Source organism: Heterocephalus glaber, unplaced genomic scaffold (assembly GCF_053883595.1).
Source record: "Heterocephalus glaber isolate CG9 unplaced genomic scaffold, H.glaber_assembly_v1.0 deba00001564, whole genome shotgun sequence".
In the NCBI taxonomy this organism is placed as follows: domain Eukaryota; kingdom Metazoa; phylum Chordata; class Mammalia; order Rodentia; family Bathyergidae; genus Heterocephalus; species Heterocephalus glaber.
The window spans coordinates 17,853,732-17,877,568 of NW_028258351.1; the positions used below are offsets into that span (position 1 = coordinate 17,853,732).

At 45.9% G+C, this 23,837-nt stretch overlaps 1 protein-coding gene across 5 annotated transcripts; it reads right to left on the reverse strand.

Annotated features, from left to right (window-relative positions):
* Nucleotides 1–426: 426 nt before the first annotated feature.
* Chrne (cholinergic receptor nicotinic epsilon subunit) lies at nucleotides 427–22,566 on the reverse strand. 5 transcript variants are annotated; one of them, XM_087191697.1, is made up of 12 exons: nucleotides 5,035–5,219; nucleotides 4,676–4,818; nucleotides 4,500–4,544; nucleotides 4,271–4,380; nucleotides 3,973–4,128; nucleotides 3,427–3,527; nucleotides 2,743–2,943; nucleotides 2,552–2,666; nucleotides 1,203–1,317; nucleotides 929–1,115; nucleotides 737–843; nucleotides 427–647 (listed from the first exon to the last, which is right to left on the reverse strand). In XM_087191697.1, exons 1-12 carry the CDS (start codon nucleotides 5,078–5,080, stop codon nucleotides 492–494), a joined length of 1,482 nt encoding a protein of 493 aa, XP_087047823.1. In that variant the 5' UTR covers nucleotides 5,081–5,219; the 3' UTR covers nucleotides 427–491. The 5 variants fall into 5 exon arrangements, with proteins under 5 accessions (XP_087047823.1, XP_087047822.1, XP_087047826.1 ...); XM_087191696.1 differs by lacking the exon at nucleotides 5,035–5,219 and adding an exon at nucleotides 22,358–22,566 and having other exon boundaries at nucleotides 929–1,317; XM_087191700.1 differs by lacking the exons at nucleotides 737–843; nucleotides 5,035–5,219 and adding an exon at nucleotides 22,358–22,566 and having other exon boundaries at nucleotides 929–1,317.
* Between the last annotated feature and the right edge of the window lie 1,271 nt (nucleotides 22,567–23,837).

Genomic DNA, 23,837 nt, shown 5'->3' on the forward strand with positions numbered 1-23,837 from the left:
GAAGATCATAGGCCTAGTGAGGTATGGTGGTGCACACCCATAATCCCAGCACTCTGGAGGCTGAGGCAGGAGGATCTCAGAGTTCAAAGCAAGCCTGAGCTACATACTTTTTTTTTTTTTTTTTTTTTTTTTGGTGCTGGGGATTGAACTCAGGATCTTGCACTTTCGAGGTAGGCGCGGTGCTGGGGATTTAGCTCAGTGGTTCCACTGCCTGTCTTGAAAGCACAAGGTCCCGAGTTCCATCCCAGATAACGAAACAAAACAAAACACCTTGAGGCTGAAAGAAGCACTGAAGTGAGGTCATCATTGAAGCCTTGATCTCTGAGGATTGGTACCAAGAGTCAGCCTATCGCCCTCCAGTACAGGGGCCAGGCCTACCCACATGGGCACATTCAGTTTCTACTGGGAAGCTCATAAGACAGCAGCTTGTTTTTCAGAATCTATTTCTTGCTAAAGTAGGTGGGACAGTCGAAGTCTGTGCAGGCACAGGTTCAAGGTTGGATACATGGCGGGTAGGGGAGATCCGGCACTTGGTTGAAGTAGGCCCCCAGGAAGATGAGGCTGGAACCTACACTGAAGAGCACCAGAGCAGCCCAGAAGCAGACGTTGTCAAGGGCCTTCCCCATGCGCACCCAGTCCGACGCCTCCTGGAGAAAGGACAGCGCGAGCCGAGTCTGAAGGGAGGTGTTTGGGGTGGCGGGGTGCTCTGCAGAGCCTTCTCTGGCTCCTAACCCACCTCGCCGATTGTCTCCTGCTCTCGCGTGCTGTCAGCCACAAAGTTCATAGCATCCACACAGTAGCGGATCTCGGGGGCTGCGGCGCTTAGGCTCTGGCAGAGGGCAGCTGGTGGGGCAACGCTGGGCTGGGTCATTAAGAGGGGCTCCCCCGGCAGGGGCCCTCGTTGGGCTACAAAGGTCACAGTGCTCACCTGTCCAGGTCCCGTGCCGGTGCCTCTGCCCTTCAAACACGAGCTCGCTCCGTGGCTTTTTCATAATCAGCTCTTCTGCACGGAGCAGGATGCCCACGGAGGACGCCCGCCTAGGGGACGCGGCGGTTTGGGAAGCCTCAGAGGGCGGTCCCAACCCCAGGAGGCGGGGCAGCAGCTCCAATAAAACCTGGGTCGGAGGACGAGGATCAGCTAAGCCACGCCCCTCCGAGGGTTCACTTTGGCGCACCCCTGGGCTCCCCAACCCTGGCCTTACGTGGCGCAGCCTCGGGGATGTAGCATGAGTGGTGGGCGTCCGCAGAGACACATTGAGCACAATGACGCAATTCATGACTATGAGTGTGGCGACCACCATGACGAAAAGGAGATACCTGAGGAGCCCGGGGTGCGTGACTTCACAGCATCCCAGCTTCTCTGTCATCACCACCTCCCCACTCCCTCAAGCTGGTCCTCTGACCTCACAAACGCCTCTCTGCCAGGGGCTGCTAGGCCAGCCGCTTCCCTGACCCTTCTACCCCTCCTACCACCTGCGGCGGCCATGAATGGGACCCCCAGCTCCCTGGACACTCTGCTGTGGGTCTACCACTATCACAGCTCCACCGAGGTGAGGCTACGAGAAGGGCCCACGCAAGGGCAGCATCTGGAGAACCTCTGGGGAGGTCCCCGCAACAGGACCCCTGCCCTGTGACCCCACGACTCCACTGGCCCTGCTCCTTTTCCAGGTGGCTCTCCAGCCCCCGATTCTATCTTCCCTGGAACTCGCGATGGCTGCAGCCCATGAATATCTGGAGCAGAGGTTCGCTGAAGTCCCCGGAGCTGCAGGAGCCTGAGGAGCCCACCCTAGGGCTGGTGCTAAGAGAAGTGTCGGCCAACGTCATGAGCTGCAGCACCACCTTGTTAGAGGTGTGGGGCTGTGGTGGGGGTGGGAAGTGAGAAAATGTGGGGAGAAGAGGGGCCAGGGGAGATGGGTATAGGGCACTGGGAACAGGCAGCTCACACCCTCACTAGCCCCTGTACCCCCAACGCAGATATCAGCCTTTTGGCTGCAGCAGGAAGCGCGAGGACTGGACAGCAGCGACAGCAGCCCAGGCCCAGCTGCAGACGCCAGAGATCCGGGTGGAGTACTGGCCCGGGTAGCTCAGGCTGCCCGGCATGGGGCTCTGCAAGCCAGGGCTGTGGCGGGCTGGAGTGCCCGGCTCCTGGTCCAGGGGATGTGGCTGTGTCTGTGTGGACAGGGTCTGCAGGGGTCCGCTTCATTCCTGCAACAGTGGCCACGCCAGCTGGGCCTCGGAATCCCCGGGGAGCCAGTGAGTTCAGGGTGGGGGGCGTGTCCTCTGGGGGCCAGAGATGGGGCTAAGGAGACACTGAGCCGGACTGTCCCCCAACAGAGACACTCAGGAGACCTCAAGGTGGCTTCCAGCAGCAGTGAGGAGGACAAGGGACCAGAGCATCCATCACCACCCTAGCACCACCCTGTGTCCAAATAAAGTCCACGAGGGGTCCAAACAGCCAGTTTCTCCTAGAGTCACTCGGTGTTGGCTCCCGCCTCACGCTCACCTGGCCCCGCCCCTGCGCGGGTGACCTCAAGACCCACTCTGTCCTTACTTGCCCAGCAGCGGCATGCTCAGAGATGTCTCTGGGATTTTCTGAGCAATTAGGAACAGGAAGACAGTCTGGGCCAGCAGGACGTTGATGGAGACAGTGCATTTCTGGCCACCAGCTAGAGAGAGAACCCGGTGAGAGTGGCCCCCGACCCGGGGAGCAAGCCCTGGTGTAGCTTTGGGGTTACCCCTTACCCTGTGCGGGCAGGAAGTAGGCCAGCACCACCAGGCCTGAAATGAGCACGCAAGGTACGATGATGTTAATGACGTAGAACAGCGGTTTCCGGCGGATGATGAGCGTGTAGACGACATCAGTTTCTCCGGGGTGGTCTGCGGAGCCACGGTCTTGGTGGCGGATCACCCCCGGGCAGAAGTCGATGGCCCACTCGCCGTTCTCTGCAGGGTGAGAGGTGCAGTCAGCTGCTCTCAGAGGTGGGATGCCCTGTGCTGCTTTCTGGCCACCACTGAAACCTGCAACTCCAGGCCGAGGAGGAGGATGCAGCTGTCTGGGTTAGGGTGGACAGCTTGGGCCAGGGGCTGGCAGGATGGGGGAAATTCGGGTACAAAAAGCCATTCTCAGGGTAATAGAAAGACCTCAAGTGAGAGACAGGACTAGTGGGACAATCAAGAATGATTCCGGGGCCGGGGATTTAGCTCAGTGGTTCCACTGCCTGCCTCGCAAGCCCAAGGGCCCGAGTTAGATCGCCGGCACCAAAACAAAAACAAAAGCAAAAAAAAGGTTCTGGCAAGTTAAAACAGGTTACTGACAATCCCTGTGAGTGTGTGTGTGTGTGTAGGGTCTGGGGCAACCTCACTCTGAAAGTCCCTTTTTTGGAACCCTTCTGGAAGCTGGCTTTTGGAGCAAGAGAGACATTTCACCAGTAAAGGCTTCGGTGTCGATTTCGATCTTGTTGATGGTTTCGCCATCGTCGCCCACGTCAAAGATGAACTCCACTTCTTTGGCACTGTAAGTCTGAGAGCTGCGAAACCAGGACCAGGGCCCTCACCCCAGAAGTTCGAACCTGGTAATAAGGCACCTCCCCTTTACCCTGGCCTGTCTACACACCCTAATTTCCACCCGTACTTCGTGTTTTGTTTTTTGCAATACTGGAGATTTAACTGGGCTTTGCGCATGCTAAGCAAGCGCTCTACCACTGAGTTACATCCCCAGCCCTTCGTGTCTGTTTTTTGAGTCAGGGTCTATGTATGTTGCCCAGGCTGGTCTCTTAACTCCTGGGCCCAAGCGATCATTCTGACTCAACCTCCGGAGTAGCTGGGACGCCATTCTTTAAATCCAGCTGCAGTGATTGACCCCACTCCAAAGCTTGGCTCCGCCTCCAGGCAAAGCCCCACCCCAGAGATCCCACTTCCCTATCGGGCTCCGCCCACAATCGTGGGGAGGTTGTGTTAAATGACTCCTCCCACCGGAAAATGAGCGAGCAGTTCTGCCAGTCGAAGGGGAAGTAGGTTACTTCCACGGCGCAGGTGCTCCGGTAGATCGCTGGAGGCAACCAGGACACGTGGCCTCCCTCGCAGATCAGCACGTTGGCATCGTAGGCCACGCCGAACTGGCCATCAATACTGTGGGCCCGAGAAAACCAAGCTAGTTCACGGTCTGAACCCGCATCCAAGCACCTCTTGCCCCAAGCAAATCTACCCCCACCCCCGCCCCATCCCCGGGCCGGCTGCTCAGCGGCCTGGCATCCTGAATGACGGTCCTCACTTGTTTTCCAGCACAATGTCTGGTAGCCATACGCGGTCGGAAGGGACCCGGAGGGTTCCTAGGCCCCCAAAGTCGTCCTTGCTGTAGTTAAGTCGGTAATCATACCAGTCCTAAGAAGGGTGACAGAAGGACGTTTGCTGTGCATTTCCCCGCTGGTGCTGCCCAGGAGGCGTTTGGAAGAAAGGAGTGCCCTGGGCAAACCTCACACTGCTCCCCAGATTTGACTCACGATTCCAATCCATACATTGGTAGTGAGAGTCTCCTTCTTCTCATTCTGTAGCAGGGAGATTGAGGTGAGTAAAGCCCGATTTCAGGGCCAAGAAGTGAGCTTTAGAGCAGAGCTCAGCAGCTGGGGGCCAGAGGTGGGCTTTGAGGCTCCGGATGGATGGGAGTGGGGCGTCTTACCAGTGAGATGAGGTTGGTCAGGGTGACCTTGAGGCTGACGGTGACAGTGTCCTCAGGCCCCCTCACAGGCCGGCACTCTGGGTCATAGTTGTTGAAAAGATGGTGATAAAGACTCAGCTCCTCATTCTTCCCCTCACCTCTGCCTGGGAGGGGATTAGGAAAGAAGAGTCACTGGACAGGAAGAGCCAGAAGGGCCTCTCTGCCCCTCTGGGTCTCCGTAGGTTCCTGAGGCTGTGGTCTGTCTCCTAAGCCTCAGGACCACATATATAATGTCTTAGCCTATGTCTTGGGTCTCTATCTTTATCCTTGTCCCTTCATGTTGGTGTCTGTCCACTTGCCTCCCCTGACCCTGTCCCTACCAAGGAGCCCCAGGAGGAGCAGGGCACCGAGCAAAGCCCCTGTCATCCTGCTGTCTGCTTCTCTGGGTTATTCTGAGCTTTGGCAAGCTTGGGTGCATATGTGAGGGAGAGGAGGGTGTTAGTTCCGGGCTGGGTTAGGGGACTGTCACCTAATCCTTCTACCCGCCCCTGCTATAGCTGAGGACATTTTGGCTGCTTCCAGAGGCAGCTGCCCCATCCTGGCTGGGCTCCCTGCCCACGCTCCATCCCAGCATCCTTTGCCCAGTCTTCAGCCAGCTCTCCAGCTGCAGATCTGATCTCTCCTAAGAAGAGCAGGCCTCTAACAGCACCCAGAAACACTCACCTGCAACAGGGGACGGGGACATGCTTTCAACACACGCTGGTGGTGCCCTTTGACTGAGCTGACCTGCTTAGGTGACTCTGCTTGATGAACATTTCTGGGGATGTAAACAGCCTTTGCCTCCCATGCTCACCCATGTGGAACATACACTGTCACTATCACCACCCACAGCCTCCCACGGTCACACTAACACAGTTCCTATCAGCAGACTTTGGTAAAAAGGAAACTCCATAAACACCTGGTTATGAAAGCAGCACTCACAGAGGATTAGTCTGCAGTAGCATACTCCAACTGGAAAATGAGACCATGCTGCACAATGCAGGGCCCCCACTTCCTTCCATAACCTAATCCCCAGGTCAGCCCGCCCCTACCAGTCTGAATCTGACACCTGCCAGACTTGTTCCTCCTTGCCATTCCCTGCTGCCACCTTGTGGTCATTGATGGTAGTACTATCTACCCCAACCCGCGGCCCAAAGCACACAGACCTTAATTGATCCTTTTATTGTTACTTAAAGTCTTGACCCACTCTCATTGGTCACCTGACAAAGAAACCTGATTTGTAAAGTTGGGAGAGATGGGGTGCTAGGAATCCATATTTTCAAGAAGCTGTCCAGGTGTTCCTCAGGAAGTGCTGGAATAAACACCAACACATACACACACACACACACACACACACACACACACACACACACTCACCCCGCACCCCATATTGAGAATCAAACCCAGAGCCTTCACACTGAGCCACATCCCCACACCTGTTTCTTATTTTATTTTTTATTTTTATTTTTTGGTACCAGGGATTGAACTCAGGACCTTGCACTTTCGAGGCAGGCACTGGAACCACCAAGTTAAATCCCAGGGCCCCCTGTTTCTTATTTTAAAACAGGGTCTTGTTAAATTGCCCAGGCTGGGCTTCAACTTTCAATCCTCTCGGCTCAGCTTCTCAAAGCACTGGGATTACAGTTGCGTGCCACCATGCCCAGCTGGAATAAGCACTTTTTATGCCTTACACCTCATTTCCTCACACCAATCCATCAATTACCACTGTCCTTTGCTCCCATCACCATAGAGATTGGGGATGTAGACACTGAAGGGTCGTGGAATTGGCTTAATATTGTCCTATTCACAAAAGGAGTGGGTGTGTCAGGCCCATGACTGGCCAGTAGTCAGGTGCCTTCCATCCCTTACCAACCCATCCTGATTCTCTCATATTTTAGTTCCCCAAACACCCTCTCATGACCCCATTTTCACTGCTACAACTGAAAAATCACAGTCTACACCAGCAGGATTGGAACTTGAAGTCTTATTTCCAGAATTGATTATGGTAGTGGCCCTTCAAAAAAAAATTTTTTTAAACTCAGCTGGACCTCTAATCCCAGCACTCAAGAGGCTGAGACAGGAGGATCACTGAGTTTGAGGCCACCCTGGGGTACATAGTGAGTTCAAGGCCAGCCTGAATTACATAGCAAGATGTCTCAAAAAACTCAAATAAATAAATTAAACAAACAAAAACCTCAACTCTGCTTGGTGTAGTCACAGCACTTAGGAGGCTGAGGCTGGGGGAATCACCGAGTTTCGAGGCCAGTCTGAACTACATAGCAAGACTTTTTCTTATGAAAACAAAAAACATACACCCAAAAAAACTGAACTGAGGAGTCTAGTGTTCTTTAGTTGAAGTAACCTTGCCCAGGTGTGACTTCCATCCACTCTCCAAGCCATGGACATTACTATATTCTATATAAACAACACATCACACCCACACACACAAACCATGTCTTATAAAATAGAAGAGCGGGCGAAAGTACACTTGGACCACCAACCTGCATGTGGGAGAGTTGTTAAGAATAAGGGAAATGGAAATCCTCTTTCCTTGATCCCCAGCACATATATTGCAGCCTCGGACATTGGGACAAAACAACACCTTGTTGGGGAATCTCTAGCTGAGGCTGTAACTTGTGGCTGAAAACCAGTGAATTCCATAGGCCTCGGCTTGCTGCCTTGCTTTTCCTACAGAGTCAGCATATCAGAAATTCTTCTCGGGGGTCTCCAGGCAGAGTTCTTCCCTTCCTGACCCCTGCATCCAGCTATTCCTACTAGTGCTGGGTGCAGGACAGGAATTCCAACGTTTGCTCATGGTAAGCATCGCTCAGGGTAAGTTTTTCTTGTGGGGGGGGGCCTCTCTTTTCTATTTGTATAATGAAAATTATTTCACAGAGCCATTGTAGACTGCCTAATCATTTTGCTTCTGAGGAGGCCTTGACTTCAAAGCTAGACCCAGAGATCTCAGCTCAACAGGAAACCACTCCCTTCACCAATGACTCTTGGTGAGCAGCTCAGAACAGCTGCAGCTGCCCCCAGTGGCACAGATGCCAGGCTGCTGTTTCTTAGTCATGAGGGACTTCATGGTGATGACATCCCAAGCTGGTCCGATAGGGGTCCCCTCTGCAATCAACACAAACAGCTGCCCTTTCTTTTGTGACCAGAGAAAGGTTTAGCTGAGCCAGGGCAGAGAGTATCCAGTAGACACTAACTGCCAGGCCGCCTCCCGCAGTGGAGCCCAGGCTGAGGGCTGAGACCTTTCTGGTTGACTGTGTTCAAGGGACTATTGCTACTTGGAAATCCTCTGCTGAAAACATGACTGTGAGAATAAATGCAGGATGAGTGACTCTACAGAGGGTCCTTCTTCAACCATGTGCCCCTACAGGATCTACCAGCCACTTAGAGACCTCACTCACTGGCCAGAGTCAATCAGCCCTGGGGCGGATACCTGACCCCAGCCAGGCTGAGGCAAGTCCTTCCCTGGGAATTTTGCCAAACAGGAACTCAGGAAGGCTCTCTCTCTCCCCTGCCACAAGATAGGAACTTTAGATGCTTTGGGCAGCTCTATGTGTTCCTCATCTTTTATGTGAGAGAGAATGCAGCTGTGACATAAAGACAAGTAGAGACAAGAAAGGGCCTTCAGGGCTGGGGATTTAGCTTAGAGGTTTCGCCACCTGATGCACAAGCGCAAGGACCCAAGTTTGATCGAGGAAAAAAAAAAAAAGAAAGAAAGAAAGGGCCTTCAGCCTTCCAGCCTCTCGTCCTGGAAATTCCTAAGGCCCAGCCACACTGGTCTCCTCCTAAGGGCTGGTTGCTCAACACTTCCTTTGGTTGATTGAGGTACCTCAGCATCTTTACAATAGGTCTCCCTTTTCTTAGTTTAAAAACATCAGGATTTTAGTTGGGCATGGTGGCACACACCTGTAATCTCAGCACTTGGGAGGCTGAGGCAGGAGGACCACTGTGAGTTCAAGGGCAACCTGAATTACATAGTGAGATCCTGTCTCAAAAAGCAAAATAGGGCTGGGGATTTAGCTCAGTGGTTCTGCCACCTGCCTCGAAAGCTCAAGGTCCCGAGTTTGATCCCTGATACCAAAAAAAAAAAAATAAAATAAATAAAAATATTTTTTAAAAAAACTTTCTGGAGCAAAGAGTCTCCCCCCTTTTTGATACTGATGTTATGGTTTATATCTAGATGTCCCCCCAAAGCTTCATGCACTCATGGGTGGGGTCTGGGGAGGTGTTTAGATGTGGGTGTGTGATATTCATCAGGGGGTTAGTTCCCTGATAGGTTTATGGTGAAATGTGATGTTGGGAGGTGAAGCCTGTTCAAGAGAGGTGGGTTACTGGGGGTGTAGCCCCCTCTCTCCTCCCTCCATCTCTCTCTGCTTCCTGCCACCATGCCATGGACTATTTCTCCTCCACCACACCCCTCTGCCATGCTGCCCTGCCTTGGAGACAGCAGACCATAGAGACTGAAACCTCCACAAACTGTGAGCTAATATAAACCTTTCCTCCTTTAACTTGTCTGTGTCAGTTATTTTTTTTCCCAGCAACAAGAAGTAATTAAGACAACTGGGGTTGAACCCAGGGCCTTCCCATGGAGCTACATACACAACGTTTTTTTATTTTTTAATTTTGAGACAGGGTCTCACTAAGTGGCTAAATTTCCCAGGCTGGGCTTGGACTTTGATCCTCCTGCCTGAGCCTCCCAGAGTGCTGGGATTATAGTCCTCCGCCACCATACTCACCTAGTTCACATGTATTTTTTTTTTTTTGGTACTGGGGATCGAACTCAGGTCTTTGAGCTTGCGCAGCAGGCGGCAAAACCACTGAGCGAAATCCCTGGCCCATTCACATGTATTTTAAACCAGCTGATGACTTTGTCAAAGGATCCACCCACCCATACAGAAGCAAATAAAGCATGAGACAACCTGTTTCCTCACACCCTCTCCAGGACAGAGTATTATCAAAAGGTATAAGTTTTCCCAAATGATAGTTAAAAACTGCTAACTCATTATTTTGATTTACATTCTTGAGAGAAGTTGAGCTTTTTTTTCAACAGATGTACTAGCCATACTATTTCTTTTTTTATTAATAAATTTTATTTTACCCCATTCCCCGCTCAAGCCCCCTCTCCTCCCTATGTACAAAAGCTTTGTTTCCATTTTTTGCTATTTTCACTTTTTTTTCTTGTCCTTTCCTTCCATTCCCCCTCCCTTCTCCCTTGTTCCCCTTCCCATTTGAACATTTTCTTCCCATTTCCCAACATCCATTATACATTTCAGTCTTTATTTCCACATTCATTTCCTCACACCAGAGAAACAATGCAGTATTTAAACATGTGTGTCCAATTTATTTCACCTAAGAGTATGGTCTCAAGGTCCATCAATTTAGCTATGAATGTCTGAAGCTCATCCTTCTCTGTACTAGCCATACTATTTCTTATTCCTAAAAACTACCTATTAATATCCATGGAACAAAATAATATTTTTCCATCGAGTGTGGTGGCAGATACCTGTAATTCCAGTACTTGTGGGGCTGAGGCAGGAGGATCCAAGAGTTTGAGGCCAGTTTGGGCTACATAGTGAGTTAAAGGCCAGCCTGAACTACATAGCGAGACCCTGCCTCAAACAAACAAACAAACAACAACAACAACAAAACAAATAATATTTTTCCTAACATATGAGAACCTGCTATACAATGAAGATAAAATATTACATTAATGTAGAAAATAAGTAAATGCTGTCAGGACAAATCATTTCTAATTATCAAACACTTGATGAAGCAGGGTGTGGTGGCACATACTTGTAATCTCAGCTCAGGAGGCTGAGACAGGGATTATGAGTTCAAGTCCAGCCTAGGCTACATAGTGAGACCTTGTCTCAAGAAAACAAAAACAAAAACCCAAAATATCATTTTATGATTGAAAAACCTATCATCAAAATAATAACCATTTTGTATTTAAAATGAAGCCGAAAAAGTCCTAGACTAAAACAGATCGATGTGTTCATTATCTCAGAAGGAAGACAGCCTTTCTTGCCCTACCTATAGCCCCAAATCAGAGACCATAAGAAAAAGAAAAAAATATACATAAAACTTGCCTAGAGCCAAAAATATAAAGCAAAGGCCAAACAAACAACAAACTGGGAGAAAAGCTCCTCACTGATGCTTTATCTCCTTTATTCATAAAATCTCATATGCACAGTGCTTGCCTAGCATGAGCAAGGCCCTGGGTACAATCCCTAGCACCACAAAAACAAAAAAACAAAAACTAAAAAACCTCATAGCTCTAAAACCATAAAAAGCTGAGATGATGGCAAAATAACTTGGGCTCCTCAAAACTAAAATGTGAGTCAAGCACAGTGGCACATGCCTGAAGTCCCAGCACTCAGGAGCCTGAGACAGGAGAATCACTGTAAATTCGAGACCAGCCTGGGCTACATGGTGAGTTCAAGGCCAGCCTGAACTACATAGTGAGACCTTGTCTTAAAAAAACAAAACAAAACAAAACAAAAAACAAAAAAGAAAAAACAAACAAACAAATGGAAAGAAAAAAGAAAAGGGAGGGAAGGAGAGAAAGAAAGCAAGAAAGGAAATTGCTGGAGAGGCTGTGTGGTGGCTGGACCCCTACGATGCTGGTGGGAATGTAAATTAGTAGTCACTATGAAAATCAGTATGGAGGTTCCTCAAAAAGCTAAAGCTGGACATGGTGCTCTACACCTGTAATCTCAGCACTCAGGAGGCTGAGTCAGGAAGATCGTTGTGGCCAGCCTGACCTACGAAGCAAGACTCTGTCTCAAAAAACAAAAAACCCCTAAAAATAGAGTTATCCCACTCTGTAGTATGTACCCAAAGAAATTAAAGTCAGCATACTATAGAAATAACCTGCTTAGCCATGTTTATTGTAGCACAATTCACAATAGCCAAGATATGGGCCAGATTAGATGCCCTCAACAGACGAATGGATAAAGAAAATATAGTACAGGGCCAGGGATTTAGCTCAGTGGTTTTGCCACCTGCTATGCAGGCGCACGACCCGAGTTCGATCCCCGGTACCAAAAAAAAAAAAGAAAATATAGTATATACACAGTGGCATATTATTTAACCATTAAAAAGAACAAAATTTTGCCCAGTAAGGTGGTGCATGCCTGCAACCCCAACAGTTGGAAAGCTGAAGCAGGATCACCACGAGTTTGAGGCCATCTGGAGATACATAGTGAGTTCAAGACTAGTTTCAAAAAAAACCCCAAAGGCAAAAACAACAACAAAAAAGAGGAAAATCGATGGATCTGAAAATTATCATGTTGTGTAAAATATGCCAGACTCAGAAAAAAAAAATAATGTAACCAACTTTTTTTTTGGTACCAGGGACCGAACTCGGGACCTTGCGCTTGTGAGGCAGGCAGCAGCACCACTGAGCTAAATCCCCAGCCCTAAAAAAAAATAATGTATGTTCTTCCTAATATGTGGAATCTAAATTAGATGATAAGAAAGGGCAGGTAATACACAGGATGGATATGATCAAATACAATATACACATCGAACCTACCCAAGTGTGACAGCAGAGGAGGGTGGGGCAGGGGGTTGGAGGTGAAGTGATTGAAGTACGTTAGATACATGTATGAATCTGCCCATATGGAACCCATTCATCTGTATAACCAACATGCAGTAATTTAAGAAAACATAGGAAGCTGGACACGGTGGCACATTGTCTGAAATCCCAGCACTCTGGGGAGTGCCTGGGCAACTTACAGCTTTTGCTCTGTGTTTTTGAGACAGGATCTCACTGTGTAGTCTAGACTCACTATGTATCCCAGGCTGGCCTCCACGGTCACCACACCTGACTGGGCGATTTATTTATTTTTTTTGGTACTGGGGATCGAACTCAGGACTTTGCACTTTTGAGGCAGGCGGCCCTACTTTTTTTTTTTTTTTCACTGCTGGGGAATTAAACCCAGGACCTCACATGTGCTAGGCAAACGCTCTGCCCCAGAGCTACAGCCCCAGCTGGCAATTTACAATTTAGTAAGACCCTATCTCAAAATAAAAAATAAATGGCTGGATGTGGTGACACATACCTGTAATCTCAGCACTTGGGAGGCTGAGGCAGGATGATAGTCACAAGTTTGAGGCCAGCTTGAACTCCACAGAGAGTTCAAGACCAGCCTGGACTACACAGCAAGACCCTGTCTCAAAAAAACTAATAAAATAAAACAGAAAAGGGCTAGTGATGTAGCTAGCTGGGTTCGATCCCAGTACTGAGTAGGGGAAGGAAAGAAAGGAGAAAAAAGAAAAGAAATCTTTAAGGGGCTATGGATATACCTCAGTGATAGAGTATTCGCCCAGCGGTGGTGGCCCTGGTTCAATTCCCAGTACAGCAACAAAACACAGTGAGAAGACAGCTGTGGACAAAGGTGTTGCAGCTACAGATCCAGCTTTTAGGATCCCTCTGCTCCTGAAAGTCTGGAGGATAAGGGTTCAGGGTCAGAGAAAACCCTGTAAGAATTCCCAGTTCCCTAATGGAGATGGAAATCCCTTAACAAAAGGGATGCAGGGTGGGGACTTCGCTCAGTGGTTCTGCTGCCTGACTCCCAAGAGCAAGGATCTGAGTTTGATCCCCGGTACCAACAAAAAACAAAAAACAAAAGGGAGGAAAGAACCAATTTTATCATGATGTGTGTTACAAGTGAGCTCATACTCCTCTTACCTATGCTCTTACTACCAATATTTAATATTTATACTATTAATATTAAAAATAGGTGGAAAGGACTGGATTTAGCTCAGTGGTTCTGGCACCTGCCTTGCAAGTGCAAGGTCCTGAGTTTGATCCCTGGTACCAAAAAAAAAAAAAAAAAAAGTACAGTAAGTGGAAATGTAAAATGAACAACCATTTTGGAGAACTGGCAGCTGCTTATAATGTTAAACATCCATTTCCCCCATGACCTAGGAATTCCATTCTTGGGTATTTATCCAAGAGAAAGGAAAACACATGTCTGCAGAAGATTTGCCCACAATATTCACACCAGCTTTATTGATAATAGCCAAAAACTAGAAATACCCACCCACAGGATAACAGATAAGTTGTGGTAGACCCATAAAATCGAATACTGCTCAACAGCTGAATTGTATACAATTGCATATAATTGAATTAAAAGAACACCGAGGGACTGGGGGTGTGGCTCAGTGGAAGAGCACTTGCCTAGTATGCAGAAGACCCTAGATTCAATTCCCAAGTGCCACCCCAGTAAAAAGGAGCACTGCCTGTTACATAAACTACACAGCATGAACCTTCAAAGCATGCCAGGGAAAGAAGCTGGACCTGAAAGAGCACACACTGTGTGACTCCATTTCTGGGAAATTCTAGACCATGCAAAGTGATCTCGGATGGCGGAATTCAGATCAATGGTGGCTTGGCTTGGAGGACTAGCTAGGAAGGGACACAACAGAGTGGTAGCTACATGGGTGGATACATTTGTCAGATGGAACTAAGAACTTCTTTCTATATAGAAATTATTATTTAATTTACAAAATTTTAGTTTAAAAAGGAAGTCATATTGTTTAAATGCACAGGGCAGAGACCTTTGTATTATTTTTATTTTGTTTTGTTTATATTTTGGTGTGGGAGATCACACCTGGAGCCCTGGGCATACTACACACATACTCTACCACTGAGCAATACTCCCAGCCCCTAATTGCTATGGGTTATACTGAAATGGTTAAATTATATCCATTTTATAACTGTCGTATAAAATACAAAATAAATACAAGTCCTACATTCCTTTCATATTAGCACCTCACCTTTTTATTCCCTATAATACAATTAGGAGGGACCAACTATGTATGTATGTGTGATGTATTATGTATGTGTGTGTGTTTTCATTTATTGGTAGTGGGTTTTAAGCCCAGGAAGCACTGAGCTACATCCCTAGCCTGCCTGTCTGCCTGCCTGCCTGCCTGCCTGTCTGTCTGTCTGTCTATCTATCTATCTGTTTATTTATGTTGAGACAGGGTCTCACTATGTTGCCAAAGCTGGCCTCAAAATTTCAACCTTTTTGCCTCAGCTTCAGGAGTAGCTGGGGTTATAAACAAGCAGCTTGCAAAATGTTTTGTGAAGATTTTGTTAGTGATAGGTAATTTCATCTTTTTCTTCCCCTCCTATATTTTCTTTATAAAAATTCACTTGATGCTATAATAAGTTCACAAAATAATTCTTCCTTTAAATATTCTTTTTTTTATGGTACCAGGGATTGAACTCAGGACCTTGTGCTTGCAAGGCAGGCGCAGTGCCACTGAGCTACATCCCCGGCCTCCTTTAAATATTCTTTGTTAGAGTAGAGCTAATATTTCTCCTACAGAAATATATTCTAAATTGACAATGAAAAAATATCAGGTACCTAGTTAACTGTTAATGATTTTGTTCTATTCTTTTGAACAAAAGCAGCATAAAGGGCAGATAGATACATACCTATTATAGCTAATAACATTCTCATACCTTTGAAAAGCAATCTTTTTATTTGTTTTTGTTTTGTTTTGTTTTTTTGGATACCAGGGATGGAACTCAGGACACCTTGTGCTTGCGAGGCAGGCGGGGCACCACTGAGCTAAGTCCCTGGCTGAAAAACAATCTTTATATTGTGTTATATACCATGTTATATTTTGTAACTTTTAAAACTTTTCATAGAGAAATTTAACTACTTTTTCTGATTATGTGATCCTTTCTATTTAAGGATATATAAAACAAATTTAAAAATTCCTTTTTGGGCTGGGGATTTAGCTCAGTGGTGCCCCGCCTGCCTGGCAAGCACAAGGTCCCAAGTATGGTCCCTGTTACCAAAAAATTTTTAAAAATTTCTTTTTGAGACAAGTTCTTGCTCTGTAGCCTAGGCTGGCCTCAAACTCTCAATCCTCCTGCCTCAATCTCCCAAGTGCTGGGATTACAGGTATATGTTGCAGTGCCCAGCCATAAAAAATTTTTAAGAAGAAATATGCAACCTGGGTGTGGTGGCTTCCACCTGTACTCCTAGCACTTGGGAGGCTGAGGCAGGAGGATTGCTATGAGTTCGAGGCCAGCCTGGGCTACATAGTGAGTTTAAGGCCAGCTTGAACTATATAGTGAGACCCTGTGTCAAAAAGTAGAAAGAGGGCTGGGTATTTAGCTCAGTGGTTCAGCCCTCTGCCTCACAAGTGCAAGGTCCCGAGTTCGATCCCCAGTAAGAAAGAAAGAAAGAAAGAAAGAAAACGCTTTAAAAGTTAAATTAACTTCCCTCATATGATCTAAATATAGAGAAAGCTGATTCCTATATTTGATTATGATTTCCTTATTCCTATCATCTAAAGATGACAAAAGGCTTTATTGAGCAAGTTCTCTTTGCTTTATACCAAGGCTGTTTGTTTTGTTTTTGGTACCGGGGATTGAACTCGGGTCCCTGAGCCTGCACAGCAGACGACGAAACCACTGAGCTAAATCCCCAGCCCTGTTGTGTTTTTTTTTTTTAATGTTTACTAAAAAGAAGTGCTACTTTACATACACAGAAAGTGGGGAAGTATCTATAAACTGAAGCAGAAAGAAACAGTTACAAAGAATATCTGGTAGTGAGATGGCAACCAAAGATCTCTCCTTGAGCCGGGGATTTAGCTCAGTGGTTTTGCCATCTGCTGGGCAAGCGCAAGGACCTGAGTTCGATCTCCAGTACCAAAAAAAAAAAAGATCCCTCCTTGCAGCAAGCCATGCCCAAGTACTTATACAGTTGAGTTCTACCAAACTTTCAAAGAACAGATCATGGAAACTTTATACAAATTGTTCCAAAAATTAAAAAAGAAGGCAAAGGGGCCAGGGATTTAGCTCAGTGGTTCCACCGCCTGCCTCGCAAGCGCAAGGACCCGAGTTCTATCCCAGGTACCAAAAAAAAAAAAAGGAAAAAAGAAGGCAAGCCAACTAATTTCATAAAGGCTTTATTTCAGCTGACAGTACAAAAAATAAAAATATAGAGCCTGGTCACTTACGAAAATAAATGTGGGGTCCTGGGATGTAGCTCAACAGTGCTGTGCCGCCTGCCTGGCAAGCTCAAGGTCCTGAGTTTGATACCTGACACCAAAAAAAAAAAAAAAGAAATGTGAAAACCCCAAACGAAATACTGTATAGGCCAACCAACTGTGAAAGTTTATTGAAAAGAAAATTATTTAATCTGGTAGTTGAGTTTGTATAAATGGAGAGATCTAATGGGCCAGGGATGTAGCTCAGCAGCACCACACCTGCCTGGCAAGCTCAAGGTCTGGAGTTCAATTTCCAGTACACACAAAAAAAGAAAAAAAAATATATAAAATGTGTTAGTTACTTTTCTCTCATTGCTGAGACACAATACCAGACACCCAAAGTTAAAGGGGAAGGGGTTTATTTGGCTCACAGTTTGTAGAGGTTTCAGTTCATATCGGCCAATTCCAAGGCAGGGATGGCAAGCAGGCATGGCAGAGCAGGAACAGCATGGTGCCACAAGGCAGCAAAGGTAACAAAGGGGAGGTTAACAGTGTTTCTCTGCCCGCCCCCCTTTTTTTGGTACCGGGGATCGAACTTGGGTCCTTGTGCTTGTGCAGCAGGAGGCGAAACCACTGAGCTAAATCCCAGGCCCGTCTCTGCCCCTTTTATCTTATTCAGACTACTTAGGGCGGTTAGCACTCACACCCTTAATCCTAGTGCCCTTGACCCTAAAATTGCACCATGAATCAATCCCAGCTTCACACGCCTATGACCACGCCTCGCCTCGACCAAGCCTGTGATCAAGCCTATGACCACGTGAGGCTTTGGGGGACATCTAGACCCAAACCCTAACACATAATAAATGGAGAGATCTGTATTTGGAAGGAGAGATTCATATTATAAAGATGTCTATTCTCCCCAAAATAATATTTACAAATGTTTAGAGATTTAATAAACCTATTTTTAATATGATAATATAAGGCTCCACGAATATCTGTCAGTTTTTTAAAAAATGAAAGAGGAAGGAATTACCAGCTATTAAAATATACCACAAAAGGGCCAAGGATTTAGCTCAGTGGTGCCGCCGCCTGCCTTGAAAGCACAAGGGCCAGAGTTGGATCCCCAGTACAAAAAAAAAAAAATTGTGTATATATACATACATACCACAAAAGCCATAGCAAACAAACAACAATTTAAAAAACCAACAAATAGTACAATGTAAGCCTGTCATGGGGGCATGTGCCTATAATCCCAGCTACCCCTGAGGCTGAGGCAGGAGGATCAACTTTGTAAGACCTTACTACAAAATAAAATTTTTAAAAAGATCTGGGGTCCAGTGTGATGGCACACACTTGTAATCCCAGCACTCCAGAGGGAGAGGCAGGAGGATCCCCTTGAGCTCAAGGCCAGCCTGGGCTACTTAGTGAGACCCTGTTTTGAAAAAAAAAAGGCGGAGGGGATGTAGCTTAGTAATAGAGTACTGCCTTGCATGTGCAAGGCCTTGGGTTCAATCCCCACAACAATGATAGAACACTTTTGGGTTCAACCCTCATATTGAAGGAAATAAAAGTTTAACGTGATAATAGTAACTGACCAAACAAGAAAGCTGGATAGAGAGCTCATTCCACACAAGTATGGAAGCTCAATAGAGGACAAAGGTAACACAACATCAGTAAGGAAAGTTCGGATCAGCAGACAGAGTGAACAACTGCCTCATACTGTGGAGAAAAGGAAAATAAAGGTGTACCCTTCTCTCAAACCATACACAAAAGTAAACTTCAGATGAATTAAAGACTTTAGCATGAAAGGTATCCATCTAACAGAAGAGAATGTAGGAGAGTTTTCTTTGTGAGTTTGGGGTGGGATTTTCTTAAACGAGTTGTCAAAACTACAAGCCATTGGGCCGGGGATTTAGCTCGGTGGTTTCGCCGCCTGCTGCACAAGCGCAAGGACCCGAGTTCAATCCCCAGTACCAAAAAAAAAACACCCTACAAGCCATAAGAGGAAATGTGGATGGATTTAGATACATCACAATTATTAAGAATTTCTAGGGGGCTGGGGATGTAGCTCAATGGTACCATGCCTGCCTGGCAACCACAAGGTCCTAAGTTCATCCCTGGTACCGCAAAAAGGAAAAAAAAAAAGAATTTCTACTCAAGCAAGAACATCACAGAACACTTCTCACTGTTGTCTGCCTAGTATATTTTCATTCACTCATTCATTCATTCAAGAAATTTTTTTTTTATTTTTTATTTTTTTGGTATCAGGGATCGAACTCGGGTCCTTTTGCACTTGTGCAGCAGGCGGCAAAACCACTGAGCTAAATACCTGGCCCAAGAAATATTTATTAAGTACTACACTAGGCACTGGAGCTATAACACTGCACAAGGCACACAACAGTGAGTGCAGTCCTTGCAGAAACATGATGGCATTGTTGGGTAAGACCACAGGGGTGGTTTATTCTCCAAAAGAGACATCATTTCAGACTCAAGGATGTTGCTCAGTGGTAGAATGCTTGCTTAGTATGGGTGAGGCCCAGGGTTTTATTCCTAGCTCCACAAAAAAGAAAAAAACAAAAAAAGGAATGCCCTATTTTCTTTCTTTCTTTACTTCTTGTTTGGTTTTTTTGAGATAGGGTCTCACTATGTAGTTCAGGCCGGCCTTGAACTCAAAGTGATTCTCCTGCCTCAGCCTCCTGAGTGCCTGCACCACCATGACCAGTGAGTGTCATATTTTCTTTCTTTTTTGGGGGGGTGGGGGTAGCAGGGATCTAACTCAGGACCTTGCACTTACCAGGCAGGCTCTGTACCACTGAGCTCATTGTATTTTCATATTTTCAACAAATGAGAAAATGGTATTTTGGCAGAATCACTGTTAAACTATAATAAAAAGATATTAGAGAAAGTACATAAAAATAAGACCTGAGACACACAGTAGCTGAAGGAGGTACTTACTGTTTTCAATCTTCCCTCAATTCATGGAACACACACACACACACACACACACACACACACACACACCCATAGCATGGGCTGGCTTTCTGAGTGCCGACTGCCCCAAAGTTTGCTATTAAAGGGACAGTCAGAGATTAAAATAAAGTTTCATAACAGCTTTGGCAGGGAATTTATAATACAGTAATTAATCCAGTCTAGAGAGATCAAAGCACAACTTCCTTCCTGGAACTGGTTCAGAGCTAAAGCCACCAATGTTCAGACAGCCCTGCTGAGAGAACACCCATGTTTAGAATCCAAGAGACCCCAGGTAGATCCCAGTGATGGCTTAGTGTTTTGCCATACAAATATGGGATAGAAACATTTCACCCACAGACTCCTTAATTCTTTTTTTTTTTTTGGTACCAGGGATTGAACTCAGGTCCTTGTGCTTGCATAGCAGGCGGCAAAACCACTGAGCTAAATTCCTGGCCCCAGACTCCTTAATTCTAACGTGGGATCTGTTCCATGAAGCCCTTCCCCTCCTCCTCCTTCTCTTCCTCTTCCTCGTCCTTCTTAAGTGACTGGGGTTTGCTGTGTTGCCTGGGCTGGAGTCTTGAGCTCAAGCAGTCCTCCTACCTCAACTTCCCCAGTGCTAGGACTTCAGGTATGCACTACTATGCCCAGTAGAACCTGGACTTCTATCTCCACCTGGCAATAAAAGGCAGAGCCTCACCTTTCCCTACTAGAGTAGTGACAGAGAAACCAAGGCTTAAATAAAGTCAAAATCTCATAAGATAATATAAAAACATCCATGTTTCCACTGAAAATCATTCACTTTTTTTTGTTTGTTTGTTTCGTTTTTTTTTGAGACAGGGTCTCACTATGTAGTTCAGGCTTGTCTTGAACTCACTGTGTATCCCAGGCTGGCCTTGAACTCACAGTGATCTTCCTGGCTCAGCTTCCTTTTACCAGGAAGATCTTAAACTGAATTTTAAAATGATCAATATATATCCACACCCAGAGAACAGAGATGTTGGGGTTATTTTAAAAATATTTTAAATCAGCATGATAAAAATGTGGGTTTTTTTGGTACCAGGATCAAACTCGGGACCTTGTGCTTACAGGGCAAGCGCCAGAACCACTGAGCTAAATCCCAGCTCCTAATAAAAATGTTTTAACAAGGCACTAGATTCAATCCCTAGGGCCAAAAAACCAAACCAAACCAAAACAAAACAAAAACAGAATAAACAAACAAAAACAGAAAAGGAAAAGGATTAGGAACATAAAGCCATACGTTGGGCATGGTGGCACACATCTGTGATCCCAGCACTCTACGAGCTGAGGCAGGAGGATCACTATAAATTCAAGGCCAGCCTGGGCTACTTAGTGAGTAAGACCAGGCTGAACTACATAGCAAGACCTTGTCTCAAACACATACACACACACACAAACACACACACACACACACACACACACACACACACACACATGCCACAGCAAAGAAGCAGAAGAACAAAATGGAAATTTAAAGTAGCTAAGCCTGATGGTGCAAGCCTATAAACTCAGTACTCTCAGAGACTGACAGAAGGATGGCAAGTTTGAGCCCAGCCTAGGCAACTTAGCAGACCTTTAAAACAAAAAAAGAAAAAAAGCCTGGGGTTGTAGCTCAGTGTGAAGGCTGGTTTCAATCCCCAGTACTGCAACAATAAAAGATAAATAAAGATAAAGAAAGGGAAAAAAGAAGAGTAAGATGGGAAGAATCAGTTTACTGAATTGCAAAACTGTACAGCTAGAGTAATCAAGATAGACTGGTACTGGTGGAAGGATAGACACACAGATCAATGGAGCATAATGGAAAATCCAGAAATAGTTGTACTCAATTATAGCCAAGTGATTTATGACAAAGATACAGAGGCAGTTCAGTGTGGGAGAAGATAGTCTTTACAAGTGTACAGCAAACAGCAGCAGCAACAGAAACTTTTGATTTTAAAAGCAAAATATAGAATGATAAAGTTTTATAGAAAAGCATTGGAAAAAATCTAGGCAGAGTTAGAGTTGACACCAAAAAATAATCCATAGAAGGAAAAATTGATAGATTGAACTTAATTAAAATTTAAAACTTTTGTTCTATAAAATAAAGCCCTTAAAAGGATAAAAAGGTAAATCATTTGACTGGGAGAAAATATATGCAAACCACATATTCAGTAAAGATATAGTATCTAAAAAAAGATATAGTACCTCAAATATATAAAGAATGCTCCAAAATCAACAGTAAAAATAAAAAATCCAACTAGAACATGGGCAAAAGACAGGAAGAGAAACTTTACCAAAGCAGATATACAGAAAACAAATAAACACTTGAAAAAATACCTAGCATCATTATTTACTAGGGAACTGAAAATTAAAACCATAATGATGTATCACTAGAAGTTTACTGGAGTGTCTACAATATTGACAAACCTGCAAGGATTCAGAGAAACTGTGTCGCTCATACATTGCTGCTGGCTGGACTGCAGAGTGTTACATCCACTCCGGAGACTAGTTTACCAGGCTTTTTTTCCCTTCCTTTCCAACTTCCTTCCTTCCTTCCCAAGTTCCATCCTTCCTTCCCAACTTCCTTCCTTCCTTTTCTTCTTTCCTTCCTTCTCTCTTCCCTTCCCTTCCTTTTCTTTCCCTTCTTGCCTCCTCCTCCTCTCTCTTTCTCTCTTCCCCACCCCCACCCTCATACTGGGGATCAAGCCCAAGGGTGCTTACCACTGAAATACATCTCCAGTCCTTTTTTATTTTGAAACAGAGTCTCACAAAGTTGCCCAGATTGGCTTCAAATTGTGACTCTCCTGAGCAGTTGGCATTACAGGTGTGCGTCACCACACCTGGCTGTGTCTCTTCCATGTTTGGAGAAATTTTCCATTTCAGAATCTTTGGAGAAGCAAAACGTGTTTCAGAAATGCCAGGTATTTGCCTTCCTAGACTTCTTGCAGCTGGGTCACAGGTACACGATCAATCAGACTGTCATTCAGACTTGAGTTAGAAGTCGGATCACAGTTGGGTATGGTGCTGTACCCCTGTAATCCCAGTCTCAGGAGGCTGAGGCAGCAGAAGGATCCTTTTGAGTTCAGGGCCAGCCTGAACTACATAGTGAGACCCAGTCTCAAAAAAAAGAAAAGAAAAAAGTGGTATCACAGAGGAATAGAGACACAGTGGGATTTCTCTCTGCAGTGGGGAAGGCTGTGTTAGCAATGAGTTCCGGGCTCAGCGGCAGTGAAAACTTCAGGGACCTCATCTTGCAGCACCAGCAGCTTTGCTCACCTGACTGGTTCTACAGCCTGGTTGTGGCTACTGTTTCTGGCTGTGTAGCTCCATGCCGGGTTCTCCAGCCTGGAAAAGTCTGCAGAGTAGTCAATAGTTTGTTTTATTTGCTTGTTTGTTTATTTGAGACAGGGTCTCATTATGTGGCCCAGACTGGTCTTGATATTCTAGGTTCAAGTGATCTTCCTGACTCAGCATCCCAGGTAGCTGAGATTATAGACACGTGCTTCTGCACCTGGCTCCAGCAAATGTATTTTTTTTTCCAGTATTGGGGATCGAACTCAGGACGTTGTGCTTGCCAGGCAGGCACTGGCACCACTGAGCTAAATCCCTGGCCCTCCAGAAAATGTATTTTTTAAAAATTTTTTCAGCCCAAATTATCCAGAATTATCTTTTGAAACAGGGTCCCACTATATAGCCGAGGCTGGCCTTGAACTCACAGCGATCTTCTTGCCTCAGCCTCCCAAGCACTGGGATTATAGCTGTGAGCCACCACATCCAGCCAGAATATTTTCTGATTTATCACTGAAAATTCTACCTTATACCAATGCAGTAAAAATCAACAGCCTCACCAGGCAAGGTGGCACACACCTATAATACCAACATTCTGGAAGGATTGCAAATTCAAGCCCTGCCTGGGCAACTTCTTGAAAGCTTGTCTCAAAATAAAAAGCATAAAAAATGGGCTGGGGATGTAGCTCAGTGCAAAGGTCTTGGGTTCAGTTCCCCAATACCAAAAACAAAAATAAAACCCAACAGCCTCAGGATCCTTAGTCAACATCATATCTCCTCTATGCAACCTTGTTCCTAACTTCCTGTTGGTTAACTGCCTCATTTTCTTCACATTTCCCAATAGGTTTTTTTTCCCACCTGACAAATTAAATGGCCATGAATTAACTTATCAGACTCAAGTGTCTACCCTTTG